This window comes from Hibiscus syriacus, unplaced genomic scaffold, assembly GCF_006381635.1.
Source record: "Hibiscus syriacus cultivar Baekdansim isolate YM2019G1 unplaced genomic scaffold, ASM638163v2 tig00110156_pilon, whole genome shotgun sequence".
NCBI classification, from domain to species: domain Eukaryota; kingdom Viridiplantae; phylum Streptophyta; class Magnoliopsida; order Malvales; family Malvaceae; genus Hibiscus; species Hibiscus syriacus.
The window spans coordinates 3,560,465-3,584,429 of record NW_024062606.1 but is presented as its reverse complement, the minus strand read 5'-3'; the positions used below and the strand labels follow the sequence as shown (position 1 = coordinate 3,584,429).

Below are 23,965 nucleotides of genomic sequence, written 5' to 3'. Positions count from 1 at the left end.
CATATACATTACACATAAAAAAATTATGAAATTTTTATTCAATTTTGCAATGAGAGTATCGAAAGACAAAGCAATTATGATTGATGTTAAAATATGGGCCGCCCTTTGAAATTTTAACTTGAATCAACACATTTATTAAGATACTTTTCTTCTTAATTATGATGATTTGTAATATCATCCAGGAGTTCACTATCTAAACATCATGACAATGGCTTGCCACAAACTTGGTCTTAACGTGATTGGTTGAATATTGATTATCGGTCCTTTCGACGAACAATTAGGTTGAGTGTAGACTAACCCTTCTAACTAGTGGACTATGTAATTAATTATTCATAATTTCTAAAAGCACATTTTAAGAAAAATTACATAATTTACATTTAAAAATAAAATACAAAATATAATTATATATGTTTATTTAAAAAATCATGTTCAATAGTCACATAAATCTTATTATATATCAAATCGAATTAAATTAAAGATGATAAAAGAACGGATAATCATTGATTTTTTATCGATTTAAACCAGGGTAAAGTACACAAATGGTGCCAGATTATAAAATGTTGCTTTATTGAGTCTCTCGACTATTAAAAGTTACAAAAGAGTCTCTCGACTATAGGATGTTACTTTATTGAATCCATTGACCATTAAAAGTTACAAAATGGTTATCCGACTATTCATTATGTTCTAAGCTCGTCCTTTTTCATTAAAAAAATTAACATCATCTTGAGCTGGGTGATAGTATGTTTGTATGGGATATGATAGTCGTTTAAGATTTTGTGATTAAATTTTATCATATATTAACATCTAGCTCAGACTGCCATCAATTTTCTGATGAAATATGACGGATTAGAAACATAATGAATAGTCAGGTGACCATTTTGTAACTTTTAATAGTCGAGAGACTCAACAAAACATCCTATAGTCAATAGACTATTTTATAACTTTTAATAATCAGTGTACTCAATGAAAGCAACACCCTATAAATAATTTTACCTGTTTGAACCTAACCCAAAAGTTGAACTATAACAAAATATTCTTTTACCTTGACCGTATTTGTGCATCTGAAACTTGATAACAATTGGGCGGTAAAGGTAGTTAAAGGAAGCTGTCCACAAGAGAAGAAAACGCCACATTATTCCATTGCACATATTCGCCAAAATTTGAACTTTTAGCCACACAAAAGTGTTCATCTACGTTAGCTTTCATCAGCAAACCGATCATATTATGTCAACACTTTCCTAGCTGGACCCTCTTTCGGACCAAACCACTATGTTTCGGGCACGTGTACCAAAAGACAGCACCAGGTGTCCTGTCTAATTCCACCTATAAAGTCAACCCTCTCCCCTTCAAATCTCGTCTTGGTTCGATCAAAACCAGATTCCCTCCCAAAATTCGTTCTCTGGGTTAAGTTCGACAGTTGTAATGAAAAGGGGTTGAAGGGTTAAGCTGCCTTTTAAGTGGATGGTTTAATTCAAACACATTTGACAAACAGGTGCAAAAGTTGATCCACCTCCTATCTAACATGACACGATTTGGTCAAATGCTTTTATATTATAATTATTGCATAATCTTTGTGCCCAAGATCAGCATCATATTGCTTGTTCCCTTGCCTTTCCTTTTATATCCATCTTTTTGTTAATTTTAATTAATCGATGTCCTTGAGTGTTCTTTTAAGATTAATATATTAATTAATAGAGCATTAAGCAAGGTTTATAATGATGACACGCCCCTTTTATGACTTCATACTCTCCAAAGGATAAAACGATTTCGGCTCATAGATTTTAATGTTATTCGTTATATTCAAGGACAGAAAGTTTACGATCTCATACATATATTCAAGGTTTAGAGTTTAAGATTTACGAGTTAATATTTAGGGTTTATAAGTTAATGTCTATAGTTTTTGTTTAAGATTTAGAATTTAGGGTTTATGGTAAAAAAATTAAAATAAATAGGGTAAAGTATATAAATGATCCCCAGTTATATGATATTACTTTATTGAGTCCCTTGACTATTAAAAGTTACAAAATGGTCCCTCGACCCTATGGAGTTGCTTTGTTGAGTCCCTTGAATATTAAAAGTTACAAAATGATCCCTCGACCATAGGGAGTTGCTTTGTTGAGTCCTTTGAATATTAAAAGTTACAAAATGATCACTTGACTATTTATTATGTTCCAAACTCATCATTTTCTGTTAAAAAATTAACGGCTATCTGAGTTGGACGTTAACATGCTAATTGGGATATGATAGTCGTTGGAGATTATGAGTTCAAGTTTTATCATACCTCAGTCAACAGTTTAATGTAAAGCTCATATTGTAGTAAAAAAGTTAACAGAAAATGAAAAGTTTGGAATATAATGAATAGCTGGGTGAAAATTTTGTAACTTTAACAATTATTAGACTCAACAAAGCAACTCCCAATAATTGGATGAATCTTTTATAACTATTAATACTCGATGGACTTAATAAAGTAATATCCTATAGTCAGGGGATCATTTATGTTTTTACCCAAATAAATAAGATTATGGAATCTAAATTTTAAAACAAAGATATATCAAGTAATTTTCCATATATATATATATATCACTAATGCATAAAAAATAGATTGAAAATGTGGCTGAAATGTCACCACTAGGATTAGGTCGGGGAAATTTCATGCATTATTTCGTCACGTTGATTAAGCAGTGGCTCATAATTTAATCTATGGGATTACATACTTGTAGCAAATCTAGGGTTTGCTTCTGCATGAGATTGCCATATAAGGACATGCATGAATCCATGTCTTTAAAGTTGACCGAAAAATATTTAAGAAATATCACGAAATTCGTTTGTTAGTTTATGGTTGTAAGGTGTCCATGATCCCCCAACAAACTTTGACTATTTTTGTTGCTTCTATCGTTCAATGTTAAGAGTTCACATGTATATGCATGTTGTTTTGTAATTTTAGCTAAAATACGTTAGCTAAATTTATTAAAATTGGTACGTGAGAGAGTACGAGACCCGTTCGTCCATCATTTAATGCACTTCATGCATCTATTCACAGACAAAAAAGTATATAAAAAGTTTGGATAAATTACGTGTTTAGTACTTAAATTATTATTTTTGATCTATTTTAGTAATTTTTTTATTTTTCAAAATTACACCTAAAGTTTAGTTTTTGTTTCATTTTAGTACTCCGCCGTTTAAAACGTTGGTTTTTGTTTCGTTCTAGTACACCGTTCAAAATTTAACGTTAAGTTTTGAAAAAAAATAAAAGTTTAGGTACTATGCATGATTGAAGTTTTTAAAGGATGGGTACTAAAATGAAATTAAAACTAAATGTTAAATATGATTTTAAAAAAAATTAAAAATTTAGGTATTAAAATTAATAATTTAGATACTAAATGCGTAATGTACCCAAAAAATATTTTAAATATTAATTTTTATATTAGAATAATTTAAAGGTTTCGTCTAGTTGAGTGTTTTATTTACCACGTATAATTATTTTTGTTGGCATCTTTATTTTCTCATTTTTCATTCGATAGATGATGACATATGTCAATTCATATTGAATGAAATTAATATTAAATAAATACAAAATTAAATTAAATTATAAAAAATTGTTTATTTTTTAGTATTAAAAAACTTTTTAGGGATTAAATTTAACAACAATAATTTTTAAAATAAAAAACCTAACATGCTGTTTATCTTTTTTATTACGTGACATGTTCTTATTAATTAATTTAAACAAAAATTAAAAATTACATTTAATGATCTAAAATATAAATTATCTTATAAAATTTGCATATTTTTTAAGTTAGAAATGTAAATTAAGTTAATCTAGTACAACCCCCTTGATTTAGCTAGATGTAATGTGCATTTGGGGACACGTGTTTAAGGTTGAAGGTGCAGGTGTAGGCAGAGAGTGAGACGATTCCACGTAGAGGATTAAAACGGAGTTGTTGAATTGGATAGATGAATGCTGGCGTCAACGTAATATTGGATGGACACTTTGCTACGGCCACCGTGATGCACGTTTATGAGTATGATATTACAAACAGACGTTAAATAATTCATTATGTTTATAACCTAATCACATATATTATATAGTTTAAAATACGGTCAAACCATGCATCCATCGCCTTATATTATTCGAATGAATGTTCTACGTGCATGTTTTGGTGGTAGATTCTGTCATGAATGTTCTACGCAAATGGTATTCGTTATAGGGTATTGTTTTATTAAGTATCTTAACTATTAAAAAATATAAAATGGTTCTTCTATTATAGGGTGTTGTTTTGTTGAGTCTCTTGACTACTGAAAGTTACAAAATGGTTACCCGGCTATTCATTATGTTCCAAACTCGACCTTTTCCGTTAAAAAAATTGGCGATATTCTAAGTTGAACGTTAACTTGTTCACTCTGATATGATAAATTTGATCCCAAAATCTCAAACGACTATCATATCTCAATCATCATGTTAATATCCATCTTATACAACCATCTTATACAACCGTCAATTTTTAATGAAAAAAAAACTCGGTCCTGAAACTTTTTAATAATATTGTTATATGGACTCGGTCCTTGATACGAATATTTAGTATGGGTATTGGTCTTTGTATGGTTTTTAATGGTTATTTTAACATTATATATATATATATTAATAAATAAAATGTTGTGTTATGCAAAACAATAACATGTGAATATATGAATATTTGTACACTTAAAGCTTAAATATATATTTATAAAAATTTATAATTAGATTTCATTAATAATAAAAGAAATCAAAATTATAACACATCTAATTATAGAGATAAAATTGAAGACAATAGTTCCTAAAATACTCATAAATAAAATATTAAATCTAAAGATATAAAGAAAAATAAAATCTTCCAATTGAGAACGACGATCAATATTAAAAGAATTCAATAATCTTCATAAAAACTTATCGTCTCTGTCGAATGAGACATTTTATGAACGTCTCGATATAAAATTATGATTTTCTTAAAATTTTATACCATACTTATATTTAAAATAACACACTAAACGTATTGTCTATAAAATTCCTGATTTTCTATTCTTATAATTCATTTTTTTGTCGTTTTAGTTATTTTTTATTAATTTAAAAATAAGTACAAGGTAATATTTATTCAAAAATAACTTTCAACTGTTATTTGAAATTGAACGCTAATTATTATTCTTAATGTTCGGATTCGGATCCCCACAAATACCCTAAAATTTTTAGTTGAGACATACAAATATAACAAACATTCTCGTTTTAAACAACATACATAAAAGGAAATAATATATGTTCTAAAAATTAAACGTTCAAATACCCTAAATTTTTTAGTCGAGACATATAGATATAACAAACATTCCTTTAATTATTAAGGTAATTTAGTTCGTATCTCAACATTAAAATTTAAAATTTTAACTTAACAAATCTAATAATTCATCTCACCCAACTATCAATCCCACTAAACTAGTTGATAGTTTTATTAATTTGATTTCAGTAAGGTAGTTACCAGAAATATGCACGCCAGCCAGCGGTACAAAACTACAAATACTACATTCCTAGATGCTTCAAATTTTGTTCAAAGAGGGCAACGAATTCATCCATTTGATTCTTGTTTAAAGCTAGACCCACCTCAATTCCGCCGTGCCCATCCCTACACTCCGCCATGGATATCGCTCCGTCGTGGTCGATATGTGCCAGCTCAACCTTGCAGGGCTTTCCCCACCCAAAATCCGTATCACACACTCCTAGTTTTGGTGATCCGGTAGTTGGTGTAAGACGCCCTGTTATTGCTCGTTCTCTAATCGCCGGACTCGGATCTTCTGCCCATTTCCAATCACTTCCCTTCGCTTCTTTAATCGTTCTCCCGATGGCCTTCGCAGCTAAAACGATCCCGTCTTCTCTTATCAATTCGCTTCTTTTTAAGTCGAAAATGCATGGTTTTAAGCAGTTCTCGAAGTACGTTGTCGGAACCGGAAATTTTAAGCGATTCCGACAATCAATTGGAAATATGAAGCAATAGAACTTATTGTGACCAATTGTTTTAGTGTCTCGACTCGAGTTCGATTGAATACGAACGTGGCTCGAACCTTGTTTGATGTTATATCTTTGTGTTTGGTTCACGGAATGTAAGATTACCAGTGAGAATGAAAGATTACCAGGGAATAGGATTACTAGGAATGTTGTATTTTGTGTTTGGTTGGTTTAGCAGGAATGTAAGATTACTGTGTTTGGTTAAAGGAATAAAAGATTATTAGAATGTATATTTGACCAAATTGTCCTTATTATATATTTGTATAATATTACAAATTGTAAAATATTTATATATTTTCTTTAAAAAATTAAATTCATAATATTTATATTTTTTTTACAAAATTAAAAATATAAAAAAGGTTTAATGAAAGGGTAAAAAAAAATTTAACCCTTGAACTTCATATAAAATTTTAATTATAGATTTTTTTTGTAAATCTAAAATAATTTAAGGATAAATTTGTAATTTAACATTCGTAGAATTTTTATTATTCAATGACAGAAGAAGGATATTTTTGAAAAAAAATAAAAATTTAAGGGCGTTTTAGTCCAAAACGCCGGTAATGTTACAATACCTAAGGGAATGGAGGTAATGACATTCCCGGTAATATACCCCAAAAAATCTACTATTGGTAATAAAACATTACCGGGAATGAGATTTCCGGCCAACCAAACATCACAATCCTTGAACCAAACACCCCCTAAGGGGCAGTGAGTTTTCGATTCGAATTAGGTCACCATCCGTGGCACCGAACCTATTAACAGACGCCCAATACCTCATGAAATGCATGAACGACTTACCATAACCAATCGCGTAACAATAAGTTGATCCGATTCAGATCCCGGAATTTGGAAACACGGTAACTCGAAACGCTATGATCGGAAGCACTCGGATTCCATCCTCGGTCACTTCTCCCGACAGAAGTTGAGGAACGAAGGGGTGTAACAATTCGACGTCTAGCAGATAGTCGGCCACGATGCGGTGGAAATCTTCGTTAGATTCGGTGACGGATAAAAGGTTTGTCGGGCGATGGAGGGCACATGATGTTAGCTGCGTATGGGAAGAAATGTTGGAGGGTCAAGGACAGGGAGCGTTTGAGCATAGGAAGAGTGGTCTCCATGAAGTGCAAAGTAGGGTGATGGAATTTATAGAAGAAAAGGCGTTGGACATTATGACAAAATAACCACGGCATGTCAAAATAAGTGAGCCGCAATGACACCGTCGGAACCGCCCCCGGTGGCGGCGAAACACGAAAGCTGTCGAGAAACTTCACCATACTGCTTTCAACCATCTATGATAAAATCCAGAAATTTTGCACACCTCACTGTTCACACACCATTATACATGGGACGGAGTTGCAGCGATATATAATTTTATACTATAGTTTTATACAGCTACCAAGTAAATAAGAAACCATAATATTAAGAAATATGAAAATATGCACAACTACCAAGTTGGTCCAAGTAGATAGATATCTTTCTCTACAGAGTGCAAGTGTTAGGGTTAAACATCTGGCTTCTTTCACAACAAGTGGTCGACTCATGACCAAAATAAACTAAAAAAAGGGTAAACCACATTTTCATCCAACTAGTACTGTTTTTTTTTTCGTTTTGATCACCACATTGTTTTTCTAAAAATTCAACCAACAACGTTATGTTTATTTTTTTTATGTTCATTGATCATTAAATTTTTGGGTAAACTACGCAATTAGTATCCAAACTATTAATTTTGGTTTGTTTTAATATTTAAACTTTTAAATTTTTAAAAATTAAAGTTTAGTATTTGTTTCATTTGTAATACCAATGTTAAAAACTAAACGTTAAGTTTTGGAATTTTTTTTAAAAGTTTAGGTTCTAAAATGAACTAAAAATAATAATTCAGGTACTAAACGCATTAATTTTTTAATGATGGTGTATTAAAATTAAATAAAAACTAAACGTTAGGTGTGATTTTGAAAAGTAAAAAAATTAGGTACTAAAACAAACCAAAAATGATGGTTTAGGTACTAAATGCATAGTTTACCCTAAATTTTCATTGATCAAAGACGTTATGTTTATTTAGGATAAAATACATAAATAGTCCCTCAACTATAATTTTATTGAGTCCCTTAATTATTCAAAATTGTAAAATTATCCTTCGATTATAGAACGTTGCTTTGTTGGGTACCTAACTATTAAAAGTTACAAAATTATCATCCAACTATTCATATGTTCCAAACTCATCCTTTTCTGTTTAAATTGATGACAATTTGAGCTTAACGTTAACTTACTAGCTTAGGATATAATAAAATATAATGTTAGAATCTCAAACGACTATTATATCGCAATTAAAACAGGGTATCAGACTACCTTCAATTTTTAACAGAAAATGATGATTTTGGAACATATGAATAGTTAGGTGATCATTTTTTTTTAATTTTTAATAATTAAGGGACTCAATAAAGGAATGTCTTAAAATTAGAGGACTATTTTGTAATTTTAATAGTTTAGACTTGCAAAATAACTCTTTATAGTAGTGGGACACATTTTTATACTTTACCCTTTTATTTAATGGGTAAACTACGTGTTTAGTATCTAAACATCAGTTTTAGTACTTAAACTTTTATTTTTTAAAAATCATACATAACATTTAGTTTTAGTACTTAAACTTTTATTTTTTAAAAATCATAACTAACATTTAGTCATTGCACTTTAGGGTATTTTCAAAGATTAGTCCCTAAGTTTCTACTATAAATACCCTTACCCATTTAGCTTCAAAATCATCCCAAAACATTTCTTTCTTCCTATACTAGAGAGCTTTCTTGTGAGTAGTAAGTGTTTTGTAAACACCTGTAAATTTTTCTCTCTTAGTAAAAGATCTGCAGCAGCCCGGAGACGTAAGCACAATTGGCTGAACTCCGTTATCAATTTTCGGGTATTATTTTTCCGCTTTTATTTCGCATTCTCACTAATCTGGTTATAGGGAAATTACTTGTACTCGGTTTATTTTCCTAACAACTGGTAATCAGAGCTTTTGGTTGTGAGTTTTGTCAAATTTTCTGTGAGGTTACTATTCATTACTATTCACGTGAATAGTGAATTTCGTGAATAGTGAAATTCGGTCGACGATACGAGTTTGTCGACGGTGGTGTTCTAATACACGGTGATTCGCAAGAATTGTCAGAAATGATCCAAACGAAGCCAGATTCGAGTGGGAGCGATGGCTGCAGACGAAGGGAAGGTGAAAATTGAAAAGTTCGATGGTGCGGACTTTGGCTTTTGGAAGATGCAGATTGAAGATTTTTTGTACCAGAAAAATCTATATCAACCTCTCTCAGGAAAGCAACCAGAGGGCATGAAGGATGAAGATTGGGCTCTTCTCGACAGACAAGCCCTCGGAGTTATCCGACTGACATTATCCCGCAATGTTGCTTTTAACATAGCAAAGGAAAAGACCACGGCGGGTCTTATGGCGGCTCTCTCCAGTATGTACGAGAAGCCATCAGCCTCAAACAAAGTTCATTTGATGAGGCGATTATTCAATTTGCGGATGACGGAAGGGGCATCGGTGGTACAACACCTAAATGAACTCAACACAATCACAACCCAGTTGAGTTCAGTGGAAATTGATTTCGATGATGAAGTTCGAGCTTTAATTCTCTTATCATCTCTACCAGACAGTTGGAATGCTACTGTTACAGCAGTCAGCAGTTCGTCGGGAAACAACAAATTAAAATTCGACGATGTTCGGGATCTGGTATTGAGTGAAGAAATTTGACGAAGAGAATCGGGTGAAGCATCAACCTCCTCAGCCTTGCACACGGAGTCTAGAGGGAGAACTTCAGAAAGAAATTCAAATCGTGGAAGATCAAAATCCAGAAGGGGCAAATCAAGAACAGGAAATAAAGATTTTACATGTTATAATTGCGGCAAGAAGGGTCACTTCAAAAGAGATTGCCGAGCACCGAAGAAAAATACCGGCGCACAGGAATCTGCCAACATGACGGAGGAGACAGGTGATGCCATGATTTTAAGCATCAACAGTCCGATTGAATCATGGATCTTGGATTCAAGGGCATCTTTTCACTCCACCCCATGCCGAGAAATCATGGAGAACTATGTCAGTGGTGATTTTGGGAAGGTTCATCTAGCTGATGATGAAACCTTGAAGATCGTCGGAAAAGGAGACATCCGACTAAAACTGCCAAACCAGACCACTTGGAAGCTGACAGGAGTGAGACATATTCCTGGCCTCAAAAGAAATCTGATTTCTGTTGGGCAGCTTGATGGAGAAGGATATAGTACAACTTTTTCAGGCTGTGAATGGAAGATTACCAAAGGAGCACTCGTCATTGCTCGTGGTAAGAAGACTGGTACTCTCTATGTAACCTCCAATTTAGAGAATATCATTGCAGTAGCAGATGCTGATGGAAAATCAAACCTATGGCACCAAAGGCTCGGCCATATGAGCGAGAAAGGAATGAAGATACTTCTGTCAAAAGGGAAGCTGCCGGATCTAAAGAATGTAGATGTCGGACTATGCGAGGATGGTATCTTTGGAAAACAAAAGAAAGACAGTTTTACAAAGATTGACAAGACTCCCAAGGCAGAAAGGTTAGAATTGGTTCATACTGATGTATGGGGACCATCCCCTGTTCCATCTCTTGCAGGCTCACTATATTATGTCACCTTCATCGATGATTCAACAATGAATGTGTGGGTTTATTTTCTGAAGAAGAAATCAGAAGTCTTTGATACCTTCAGAAAATGGAAGGCCATGGTGGAAAATGAGACTGGTTTGAAAGTCAAGCGGTTGAGGTCTGACATTGGAGGAGAGTACAGAGACAGTAGTTTCAGAGATTTCTGCGCAAACAATGGGATCAAGATGGAGACAACAGTTCCCATAACACCGCAGCAGAATGGCGTAGCAGAGCGCATGAACAAAACTCTGAATGAACGTGCCAGAAGCATGAGGATACATGCCGGATTGCCCAAATTTCTATGGGCTGAAGCTATCAACACTGCAGCTTACCTGATCAACCGTGGGCCCTCAGTTCCTTTGGATGGCGGAATACCAGAGGAAGCTTGGAGCAAGAAAGAAATAAACATTTCACACTTAAGAGTGTTTGGTTGTATTTCTTATGTACACATAAACTCTGCTGAAAGAAGTAAACTTGATGCCAAGTCCAACAAATGCGTCTTTGTTGGTTACGGTGGTGATGAGTTCGGTTACCAATTTTGGGACTACGAAAATCGAAAGATCATCAGAAGCAGAGACGTCATTTTCAATGAAAATGTGATGTACAAAGATAGGTCAACCGCAGAATCAAGTAATACCGAAGCTGAAACAAAGGAATTTGCTGAGTTCGAGGATATTTCAGGAAATGATGTTCAGATCAATCCTGAAGCAGTTCAAGAAGAACCACACACACCAGAACTGAGACGCTCCTCCAGAATTCCTAAACCAACCCAACGGTATTCGCCTTCTTTGCACTATTTGTTGCTGACTGACAATGGTGAACCAGAGTGCTATGATGAAGCAATGCAGGTGGAGGATTCATTCAAGTGAGAGTCTTCCATGAAAGATGAGATGGACTCGCTTATGTCAAATCAGACGTGGGAATTAGCTGAATTACCACCAGGCAAGAAAGCGCTCCATAACAAGTGGATTTACAGGATCAAAGAAGAACATGATGGGAGAAAATGCTACAAAGCAAGATTGGTTGTCAAAGGTTTTCAGCAAAAAGAATGTATTGACTACAATGAAATTTTCTCTCCAGTCGTAAAACTGTCTACAATCAGACTGGTGTTGAAAATTGTAGCTGCGGAGAATTTACATCTCGAGCAGTTAGATGTAAAGACAGCTTTCCTTCATGGTGATTTGGAGGAAGAGATCTATATGAGGCAGCCAGAAGGCTTCATAGAGGCAGGCAAGAAAAACCTGGTATGCAGGTTGAAGAAGAGCTTGTATGGTTTAAAACAAGCTCCTAGACAGTGGTACAAGAAGTTCGATAGTTTCATGAGTAGCAGTGGTTTTACCAGATGCCAAGCAGATCATTGTTGCTACATCAAGAGGTTCGATAATAGTTTCATTATTTTATTGTTGTACGTTGATGACATGCTCGTTGCAGGCTCAAACATGCAAGAGATTATACACTTGAAGCAAAAATTGTCGAAGCAGTTTGCTATGAAGGATCTGGGCGCTGCAAAGCAGATTCTTGGGATGAGTATCAAGAGAGACACAAAGTCGGGGACTTTGATGTTATCACAGGCTGAGTACATCAACAAAGTACTCTCCAGGTTCAACATGCAAGATGCTAAACCAGTAAGTACACCTTTAGGTGTTCATTTCAGACTCTCCAAAGACCAATCACCAAAGACGGAGGAAGAACGTGCACACATGGTGAAGGTGCCGTATGCCTCAGCAATTGAAAGTCTGATGTATGCCATGGTTTGTACCAGACCAGATATTGCTCATGCAGTGGGAGCTGTTAGCAGGTACATGAATAATCCGGGCAAGGTACACTGGGAAGCAGTCAAATGGATCCTCAGATATCTTCGGGGTACCACAAACAAAGCACTTTGTTTCAAAGGTGGAGATATGATACTGACAGGCCATGTAGATGCTGACTTAGCCGGAAATGTCGACATCAGAAGGAGCACTACAAGGTATGTCTATACTCTAGGAGGAACTGCAGTGAGTTGGGTTTCTCAACTACAGAAGATAGTTGCTCTCTCCACAACTGAAGCAGAATATGTCGCTGTTACGGAAGCCAGCAAGGAGATGGTTTGGCTCCAAAGTTTCTTGGAAGAGTTAGGCAAGAAACAAGAAAACAATATCTTGTATTGCGACAGTCAAAGTGCTATCCATCTAGCAAAGAATCCGTCTTTTCATTCCAGGACAAAGCACATACAATTGAGATATCATTTTATCCGGTCTCTTCTGGAAGATGGGATTTTGAAACTTGAAAAGATTAGTGGAGCTCAAAATCCGGCAGACATGTTGACAAAGACGGTGACTACGGATAAACTGAAGTTGTGTTCAACTTCAGTTGGCATGCTAGAATAACAAGACCAGACATGCTGCTGCATTGATCGAGGTGTGAAGACATATTAAAATCAGTCTTCAAGTGGGAGATTGTTAAAAGTTTCAAAGTTTGGCAACCAACTTTGGAAAATGTTTTTTTCAAAGTTTGGTAAATGTTTCTTTGAAAAATGTTTTTCAAAGTTTGGTAAAATTTTGGTAGATGTTTGTTGAAAATAGGAATGGGTAAATTCACTTTAGTCATTGCACTTTAGGGTATTTTCAAAGATTAGTCCCTAAGTTTCTACTATAAATACCCTTACCCATTTAGCTTCAAAATCATCCCAAAACATTTCTTTCTTCCTATACTAGAGAGCTTTCTTGTGAGTAGTGAGTGTTTTGTAAACACCTGTAAATTTTCTCTCTTAGTAAAAGATCTGCAGCAGCCCGGAGACGTAAGCACAATTGGCTGAACTCCGTTATCAATTTTCGGGTATTATTTTTCCGCTTTTATTTCGCATTCTCACTAATCTGGTTATAGGGAAATTACTTGTACTCGGTTTATTTTCCTAACATAAACTACGTGTTTAGTATCTAAACATCAGTTTTAGTACTTAAACTTTTATTTTTTAAAAATCATACATAACATTTAGTTTTAGTACTTAAACTTTTATTTTTTAAAAATCATACCTAACATTTAGTTTTTGTTTCATTTTAATACCTTACCATTAAAAAATTAATGGATGGGTTGCCGTAACATAGCCCCGGTGGACAGATCCGAAGTAATGATTTGAGCTTCATCGGTCGATAGATGCGACGACCGAAGATTATAGACGATCGACAAGCCCGTCCGTTACGTTTTTAATGATGGTTACTAAAATGAAACAAAAACTAAACGTTAGGTATGATTTTTTTTTAAAATAAAAATTTAGGTACTAAATTGAATCAAAATTAATTTAGATAATAAATGCATAATTTACCCTTATTTAATATATATTATTTTATTTCAAATTATTGCTAACTAAATTGAAAATTAATTGAAACAATTCATCAAATACTCTCATGTTCTCTACTTTAAATTTCACTTTCTTTTTATAGACTAAAATCATTACTTCAAAATCGGAGCGCATGTGGGAGCTCCCTTATGATCTAACGGCTCATATTCTCAGCCGCCTAACGACTAGTTTTGTCCAACGGTCATATATATCTCTCCAATTACTCTTCTCCGTCGCTCTTACCCAGTTACCCTAAATTCTTCAAAGCTTATTGATAAAAAAGAATATCTTCTTCAAAGCTTAGAAAATTTTGATTGAATTCTTCGTAATTTTTGTACATTCAAATCCGCAGTTGATTTTCGTTTTTCTTGGAGCAGTTCTTGATCGAAAGCGCGATAGATGAGTCTTCTTCAATACCCAGATTTGGTCAATGTGTCGACGCTTCACGTTTGGAACAACGAAGCATTCGACGACGGAGGATCCGAAGATACAACCACCATCAAGATTTCTTTTTCTGATATTGAATCCGTACCAGTGAACCGGTCACTAGAATCCGATTGTGGTAAAGAAAACCTGAGCCCGCCTTGCCTAAAATCCTGTGTTTCTTTCAAAAGAAAAGAAGAGGAGAAGCGTGATGAGAAGAAGATCGATATGGAGATTGAAGCTACCGAGAAGGAGATCGCTCTTCTTTCGTTGAAGCTCGAAACTCTCCGACACGAAAAGGCCGAATGTAAAGCGAGGAGGGTTTCGATGAGAGGGAGAACAGTGGCTTCTAAATTCATGGTGCAAAAACAGAGCACCAAGAATTTCGAGAAGATGATCGAAGCCCCTCTGTTTTCGAGTGCTAAAACGAAATTGAACCGTGCGGTGGATCTCGCCACCCCCATGCAGAGCCGCCGCAAATCGTGTTTCTATAAGCTGCGAGATTTGGACGAAGAGAAAGTTAAAAGCAGGAAAGGCAAGAGCTTGAGCTTGAGTCTTAGCCCAAAATCACGCCGAACAATATCCAAGGCTCAAGTTACTAGGCCGGCGGCGACCACGGTGGCGTCTAAGAGAGCTGTGAAGAAAGAAGACGGCGTTCTTACTACAATTCAACCCAAAAATCTTTTCAAAGAGGGTGAAAGATCAGTGACTGCGAAAAAACCACCACCCAAACAGGGAAGGGTGGTGGCGAGTCGGTACAATCAGATCGCCAATCAAAGCAATAGGAATTTGGCTACAAGCATTGCTCGAAAGCGGTCTTTGACTGAAAACGATGAGGAGAGTAACAGGCATGGCAAGAGGCTTGCTTTTCGCGAAGAAACGATGGAGTCCTGCAAGAACCAGAAGAATAAAAGCAGAGTGAATTGAATTGAGAGGGGAATGAAATTAAAGATGAATAATGATCGTTTCACTGTGTGGTTTTGAGTAGTGAACCATTATTCTTTGTTATGGGTTAAGGCAATGATCGTTTCACTGTGTGGTTTTGAGTAGTGAACCATAATTCTTTGTTATGGGTTAAGGCTTAATGGTTTGCTTATTGCGTAAATGACTGATTAAGAGTTCACTCACTCTATCTACCAGTAAATGAAGATGGCATGTGTTTTTTCATTGTGTAGAATGATCAATACCTCATGCTGCCTCATTGTTTATCTGCTGGCAAATGATTATGAATTCATTGCGGCCATTATTTGGAAGTTCTTCGGAAATTCTAAGATTAAAATGGTTAATAAGGATAAGCACCTGCGAAATAACGAAACTCTCATTTCTTTGTTAATTACAGTATACATCAACACAACACAAACTACATCAATCAAAGAAGAATCCCCTGCGAAATTAACAAAAGAAAAACGATATTGTGCCGTTATTTAACTCCGAAATTAACATAACTATACGAGTTTTCAGACCCCAAACCACATATCAGGTTCAGGGTATAGTGAAACTCGATCAAAATGTAAAACATTAGATAAACAATACATGAAAGCCTCAGTTGAATCCTTGAATATCAACGTATTGCAGCTTCTTCCAAGTAGGTTCGTTCTTGGTTCCACTGCACCTCATCCAAAAGTGGATTATATCATCACCGGCTCACTAAAACTACATCACGAAAGAACAATTTATTTCAATGAAGTCTCAGGAATATCCGGTAGTTTCATGAATGATGTAGCACCCCAAGTGGGTTCCCCTGAAAATCAGGGCTTGAAGAAATCTACATCTCAAACCAACGGATAAATCACCACGGACCGTATAAAGAAGAAAGAGAAACAAATTATGATTTTGTTTTGAAAATCGCAGAGGCTCAGTTGAACAATTCAGCTTCTCGATCAAGAATTTTCTGAAGCAGAACTGGCATAATAAGCTGTAATTTAAATCATCATAGCCATAAATCTTACTAAAATCTTGCTGTGGAGTGGCTCATATAAAGAATTTTAACCATTTTTACCGTAAATATGCTTCACTGATTGGCTCTCAGAAGCGCGGATAAAACTAAACTTAATCATCGCCGACTCCAAAAATCAAATCGAAATAAAAGAAGATATATCAGATGTTTTTAGAGGCGAAACCATGAACGGAAACAAGCTAAAGGTGTAGTGAGGCAAAACAACGAGAGATGAAGCCGGACACGGAAGAGCCAGTCGATGAGCAAAGGCTACTCTGCAACACGTGAAACGGCATGGATCTAGCACCAACATTGGGGCTTTGATCTTCATAGTTACAGATTCAGATAAGCTAGGGAGAGTTCGTGCAGATGAAAACGACACCGAAAACAGTTTTGCAAACAATGACATGAATGCTTTCCACAACTAATGTAAACAAATAAGAAACAACTTGGGAAACGTACACGAAGAAGCAGATAGCATACCCTTGGTGGCTGCTTCTTGTAAGGTGAGAGGGTGAAGAGAAGTGTCGAGCTTGAATCATTTATATAGAGGTATTTTTCTTTAGAAACCCTAGATGTGGAGTTAAAACCATAAACAATTAGTTGGTATACTTGGATTGGGCTTTGATCTAACTGGATCAAGTGTTTTTTTTACTTTATTTGGGCTATGCAGCCTGGCTAAAGTTAGTCTAAGTAGCATGTAGGATGATTATGATATGAAGTTATTATATTATCATGTATAGGGCTGTAGATGAAACGAAACATATCATGAGTTATTCGATATTGAATCGATCAAAGTTTCATAAATACTCGATTCGAATAGACTTGACTCGAGCTCGAACTCGACTTAAGTTCTTAACGATTCTAAACGAACTATTTGATACTCGACTCAAAAAAACTCATGAGTAACTCGAAATTATAATATATTAATATTTTATTATTTTTAAAAAATAATTATCAATAATCTTAACATTTATGTGCTGTTTTTTTAAATGTAATATAAGATTTTAATGTATTTAAGGTCATATTCGAGTTTGAGTTTGAGGCTTCAATCGAGTTAAGTGTTTTTTTTTTCATTTTGAGATTTTTCAAGCTTTTTTGAGCTTCAATTCATGGCTTCAATTTTTCAAGTTTTTGAGCTGAGTCGAGTTTCATTTCAGAGTTTTCGAGTCGAGTCGAACTCAACAATACTCGAGCTCGACTCGGCTCGTTTACACCCTAATTTCAGGCCCGTCAAATGAAAGTTGTAGAATGTGATTCGTTATAAGGTCTTAAAATTTATGAACCTCACATGTGAATGTCATTTAGGTTCGTCTATGTATAATATTTTTACCTTAAGAATATTTTTGTTCGGAAGGAAGATAATTTTTTCGTTTAATTCTCGAGAAAATGACAGAGAAAGTTATAAATGAAGATTTTGACAATATCTTCAATCATTTTCCACGATGAATATTGGTAAAAGAAACCTCGTAGATCCCTCATAATTTCAAATTTAACAAATTAATCTTTATTATAAGATATTTTAGGAGCCTCATTTTTAAAAGTAACACATGACCTTCACATCATTTGAGACGACCTGCCCATTATATTGAAAATTAAAATATGTCTAAATTTTGTGTTATAATAAATTTGAGTAAAGTAGCCTATTTTATATATATGAACTTAAAATTTTAAAATTTCTGTTTTTAATTTGATAAGAAATGTGAGATATCAATCAAAACATTGTTTAAATTGAAAATTTAAGAATAAAAGATTATAAAATTTAGAAAATAATAAAAATAAGAGAACAAATAAAAATGGATAAGGATGAAAATGAATAAGGTGAGGACATGGCGATAAAATGGGCAAGGGTATTAGGGTATAGGTATAGGTACAGGTACAGGTATAGGTGTAGGTGTAGGTGATTCTTTTGTTTTGGTCTGAGTTGGAATGAAATACACATAATTCATCTTCTAAGAAATGGATAAGATAACCATCATGCCCTATGAGAAAAATAATATATGTGACAGATGAATGTTTAATCTTCTAAGAATATTTCTTTATATCAAGTATTATGTGGAGCATTAATCTTATTCTAGAAATTGTGGAATTTAAGAGCGATATTATTACACATCTTATCGGACATATTTTTTTTAAAAAAAATTGATTAAAGTGATTTCTTGATTGTTTGATTTCATGTCAAGTGTGTTGAATCATGTTTTGAGATTTTGATATATAAAAATAATTTTAAAGAAATTTTAAGATTAATTTTAATATGATTTTTCAATTTTATATTCGATTCAATCATTTGAATATAATTTTTTTTAAAGTCAAATACTCCATTTTTACTCCTTACTATTTTGAAAAACTCAATTCATTTACTGGAAATAATTTTCAAAGTTTTTTACAAAGAGTTTCAGATCCTAATCGAGTCAAAAAATCAATTTTTCATAACAGAGTATCGATACTCCAAGAAAAATACTGATATTGTTCATATAGTACCGATAATGTGTAAAAATACACTAGTACCACTACCAATACTGATACCCCCTTTACATTTTTGACAAAACAAATTCCAGTATGTTATTTTCGTACTGATACTCTCTAAGTATCGATATCGATACTTTGTTATTCTCAGCGGTTAGAATTTTGTAATTAATGCAGGCAGTACCGATACTTGAAGCCCGAGTATCGGTACTCAAGACGTATGGCAGCATTTATTGCGGGAAAAATTCATCCCAACGACTTTATTAACTCCCATAACAACCCAAATGATTAGAATTGAATGAAGGGATATAAAAACAATATTCCAAGTCACATGTGAACAAGATTCTAAGTCATATGTGAAGACAAGAGAATATAAAGAAAGTCAAAGCAATCAAATTGAGTTAAAAATCAAGTCAATATTCTTGAATACTCTTTTTGCTTTCAAATAACATTTATGTACTCTTTTGTTTTATTTGTTTAGTGTTCATTTTGTTATTGAATTGTATAAACATATTCATAGTGAGAGTTTTTCCACATTTGCTCTTTGTAATTTCTTCTTAGGAAGGGTAACTTTAGACTTTGGGGTATAAGTCTAAGTGTGTTGTAAGGTTACACATTGTCTTAAAAGGTTTGGACAAATTAGTGAATTTGTTGAAATTCTTAGTGTAGAAGCTAATATAGTGGATGTAAACTCCATTGAGGAAGTCGAACTAATCTAAAATTGTTTGTGTCCAATTTTTTATTTTCTCGCAAAAAAGAAAAAAAAGCTTCCATCAATTTTTTATTCGTCAATTCTTCCCCTTTTAGATATTCAATTAGTTCGATTGACTCAACAAAGTATCATAATAGATGTGGTAGACATGATGCACAATCACGAGGATAGTCTGTCCATGAGAAGAACATCACTAAATTAAGTATCTCACTCCACTAGATTAATTTATTGTTAGTATATTAATTCACATTTTAAACATATCAATTCAAAATTTCCATTTAACATTAAGAATATTTTTATAAAAAAAAACTAAGAATAATGGTTTGATTGACAAAATGATTTTATTGAAATAATAATTTAATTTAAATATTCAATTGAAACATTTTTAATGTTTAAAGACTAATTGAAGAATTCAACCCATAATTCAATGGTATTTGATGAAATTAATACATAGTAGATTAATTACAATATAATAACTTATAAGATAAATTATATAAAAGGTCATGAAGTTATGTTAAATAAGTTTTTTTATCGACAAATGTTTTTTTAATAATGACAATTGAATTTCATTAATAATGAAATGAATCAAAATTACAATGCATTAAAATAAAAAGAAAAAAATTGAAGACAATAGTTACTAAATTTTTCATACAAAAATAAAATATTAAACCTAAAGATACGAATAAAAATAAAATCTTCCATAAAGAATAACGATCAATATCAAAATCCAATAACTTAAAAAAAATTCATCGTCTCTGTCGAATGAGACGCTTTTCGAAGTGATAAAGGAATAGTGAGTGAACTAAACAATCTGACAGGTTGCTTTGCTACACAATTCTAATAATATCGGCAAATAACCTTTTATCAAATAGGAGATTTGACTATACGTGACCATCGATAAACTAATCAGAAAATAAATATCTTGATGGTTTTTGTACGAGTACCAAAATGACTGCAAATATATACGAAAATCGTACAAAAAACTATAAAGAACATGTTGTTGAACTATCAGTTAGGTTGTTTTGATTAGTTAGAAATTAGTTAGTTTGTTAGCATCTTATTAAGGGCTATATATGCCTATTGAATATTGAGCTAAGAAACAACCTTTTGTAATCTTTTCTATCAGTTTAGTAAAACCCTATTTCTCTTTCATTTATATTTTTCACACTCTCTAATTACTGGTTTCTCTTCCACTGTTGGTTGCCGCCGTTCGGCGGCTTCCGGCCATCGTGTTGGACCTGCAACACTTCATCATGGTATCATTCGCCAAAGATCCTGACGTCATCTTTCTTCCACTGTTTCTATTCTGTTCTTTGATCGGGTTCCTCAATCTCTTCGAAGATTCCTTTGTCGCCTCATTCTCAGTCGGAGTACATTTTATGGGTTTCTACAGCAGCGAGAGAGGCAAAGGAGATCCAATACTGAATCAACAGCAGTAGTAATGGCTAGACAAACCTCACAACTCATCCGATCTTTGTCTTCTCAGATATCCCCCACTTAGTTCCCTCTCCTCCTCTTCTCAATTTCTGACCCAGTCACGGGCTTTCTCGGCGGCTCCAGCGTCTCTGTCGGCGGTTTTCGTAGACAAGAATACTCGTGTTATTTGTCAAGGCATTACGGGAAAGAATGGAACTTTCCACACCGAGCAAGCCATCGAATATGATACTAAGATGGTTGGTGGAGTTACACCAAAGAAGGGTGGCACAGAGCAGTTAGGACTTCCTGTTTTCAATTCAGTAGCGGAAGCAAAAGCTGAAACCAAGGCCAATGCCTTTGTCTTTTATGTTCCTCCACCTTGTGTTGCAGCTGCTATCATGGAGGCTATGGAAGCTGAACTGGATCTGGTTGTTTGCATCACGGAAGGAATTCCTCAACATGACATGGTTCGTGTGAAGGCTGTCCTGAATCAATAATCAAAAACCAGGTTAATTGGTCTAAACTGCCTTGGCATCATTAAACCCGGGGAATGTAAGATTGGAATTTCCTGCAAAGATTGGTGCAGCAATGCATGAGCGATTTCTACTGCTGATATTGATTCATGGTTCTTCATATTTGAATGTTGATCATCTGAGTTCCAAGTTGGGTTAATGCTGGTAGATGTGATAATTGTTCATCACTACTGTTAGTGTGTTGTTGACGTGTGATGCTTCTCAAATTACAGACGTATGTTGTATGTTGCATTTTGATTTGGTTCTAAGCTGGTGTTGCTATTGATTTATGGACATTTCTACTATAGATTTGGGTTGCTCAGTTAATCTCAGCTTGTGTTTCTTTGTTACTTGTTTGCTTCTCTCACAAGGTGAATATGAGACTTTGAGGCTTAACAGCTAAGGTTTCATGGAAAGAAAAATTATCTGGGGAGGGTTGAGAGTTTAACAACCTTGCCTTCCTTAACCAGACAAAATAGGGTGTTTTCTTGCCCAAGAGAGGTTTCAGATTGCATCCGGGAGCTCGTAGCTTAACTGTCTTGCTTCCAACAAAAAGAAAGTCCCAATAAGTGAAGAGGAAGAACATTTAAGATGAGGAAACAACTCTTGAAAAGAAGAAGAAGAAAAACCGAGGAAAGTTGAAGAAAGTCCGAATAAGTGAATGAGGACAATGATTTTTTTTTAAGAAGAAGAAGATCAAGAAAATTGAAGAAGCAGGAAGAATGTTGAACTATCAGTTAGGTTGTTTTGATTAGTTAGAAATTAGTTAGTTTGTTAGCATCTTATTAAGGGCTATAAATGCCTATTGAATATTGAGTTAAGAAACAGGCTTTTGTAATATTTTCTATCAGTTTAGTAAAACTCTATTTCTCTTTCATTTGTATTTTTCACACTCTCTAATTACTGGTTTCTCTTCCACTGTTGGTTGTCGCCGTTCGGCGGCTTCCGGCCATCGTGTTGGACCTGCAACACTTCATCACATGTCACAAGAGCAGAGAAAACGCGTGTCACAAGATAAGAGAGAACATGTGTCACAAAAACAGAGAAAAACGTGTCACAAGGACAAAAATTCATTTTCAAAAAAATAAAAAATAAAAAAAACTCAAGAAAAAAGAAAATAAAAGACATGGTATAAAAAACAAAAGAACTAATAATCAACGAAGGTCGACAACCAACATTAAGATTAGTGTAACTGTCGTCTAAACAATAATTGAAGAAAAAGAAAAAAACGATAAAAATATTAAAAGAAAATTAGGTCGAGAAAAAAAAAGAGATTATCAACAATTTTTTAAATATTAAAAAATTATTAAATTTATTAAACTGTTATAAAATGAAAATAATAATAACTTAAATATTTATTTATTTTATAATATTTAAAATTTATGGATAAAGTAAACAAATATATCCCTCGACTATAAAATATTATTTTATTGAGTCCTATGATTATTAAAAGTTATAAAATAGTCACATAACTATAAGACATTGTTTTTTTAAGATCTCTAACTATTAGAAGTTATAAAATGATCACCTGATTATTCATTTTATTCCAAATTCATCCTATTTGTTAAAAAAATATGATAGTTTGAGCTAAACGTTAACATACTGACTGATATATGATAAGCATTCGAGATGTTTCATATTATATCATATCTTAGTCAATAGGTTAACATTCAAATCAAACTGTCATAAAGTTTTTAACGAAAAATGACAATTTTGGAGCACAATAAATAATCATATGACTATTTTATAATTTTTAATAGTCAGATGACTTAAAAAATAATATTTTATAGTTGAAAAACTATTTTATAACTTTCAATGGTTGAAAGACTCTATTTTAAACTATTTATATATTGAGAAAATCGCATCAGTGACCAAAAACTATTTTCAATGGTTGAAAGACTCTATTTTATAACTGAGAGAATCGCAATGCGACTGAGAGAATCGCAACGCGACTGATAGAATCGCAATGCGACTGAGAGAATCGCAACGGTCAAAAGAATAGTTAAAAAAAATTTGTTTCTTAAGAATTTTCTCTAAAAAGATAGTATCCGCGCGGACGTGTCGAAGACACGTATTACCACGACCACGACCACGACCACGACCACGACCACGACCACGACCACGACCACGACCCGACCCGACCCGACCCGACCCGAGACGAGACGGCGGCGGCGGCGGCGCGCGAGAGTCCCCCTTGTCCTCTTTCACTCAACAAGGAAGTGCAAAATACAAGCCTTAAATACCATTCCCAATAGTATTTCCAATACTATGTGGGATTGAGCATTACCAACACTTGTTCCAAATATCATTATTCTTCATAAGTTATCATCCATTACAATATGAATTAGTCGTGTTAATGAACCAATATACCTCATTAATATATGGTATTGTTGAACAAAAGAATGATGATGATGATCTTATTAAAGACCATCTAATACGAAAGAATCCAATGCATAACCGATACCTTATTGTGAAACTAA

General features: G+C 33.9%; 1 protein-coding gene, 4 non-coding genes and 2 pseudogenes across 5 annotated transcripts; 2 read left to right on the top strand and 5 right to left on the bottom strand.

The window, feature by feature from the left end:
- Positions 1–5,542: 5,542 nt before the first annotated feature.
- On the bottom strand, positions 5,543–7,314 carry LOC120215842 (annotated as a pseudogene).
- Positions 7,315–14,419: 7,105 nt separating this feature from the next.
- LOC120215841 lies at positions 14,420–15,370 on the top strand. Its single transcript, XM_039213386.1, has one exon. It carries the CDS (start codon positions 14,420–14,422, stop codon positions 15,368–15,370), a length of 951 nt encoding a protein of 316 aa, XP_039069317.1.
- Positions 15,371–16,129: 759 nt separating this feature from the next.
- On the bottom strand, positions 16,130–16,243 carry LOC120216150. Its single transcript, XR_005525032.1, has one exon. It is a non-coding gene; the product is annotated as a small nucleolar RNA Z278 (small nucleolar RNA).
- A 48-nt stretch (positions 16,244–16,291) lies between these two features.
- Positions 16,292–16,385, bottom strand: LOC120216149. Its single transcript, XR_005525031.1, has one exon. It is a non-coding gene; the product is annotated as a small nucleolar RNA Z223 (small nucleolar RNA).
- Positions 16,386–16,410: 25 nt separating this feature from the next.
- LOC120216145 lies at positions 16,411–16,505 on the bottom strand. The gene has a single exon (XR_005525028.1). It is a non-coding gene; the product is annotated as a small nucleolar RNA U36a (small nucleolar RNA).
- Positions 16,506–16,608: 103 nt separating this feature from the next.
- LOC120216146 lies at positions 16,609–16,748 on the bottom strand. Its single transcript, XR_005525029.1, has one exon. It is a non-coding gene; the product is annotated as a small nucleolar RNA snoR134 (small nucleolar RNA).
- A 4,186-nt stretch (positions 16,749–20,934) lies between these two features.
- Positions 20,935–21,569, top strand: LOC120215840 (annotated as a pseudogene).
- The last annotated feature ends 2,396 nt before the right edge of the window (positions 21,570–23,965 follow it).

Bases quoted from the DNA above. Each gene is read 5' to 3' on its own strand.
- LOC120215841 (XM_039213386.1), top strand. From the start codon at position 14,420: ATGAGTCTTCTTCAATACCCAGATTTGGTCAATGTGTCGACGCTTCAC.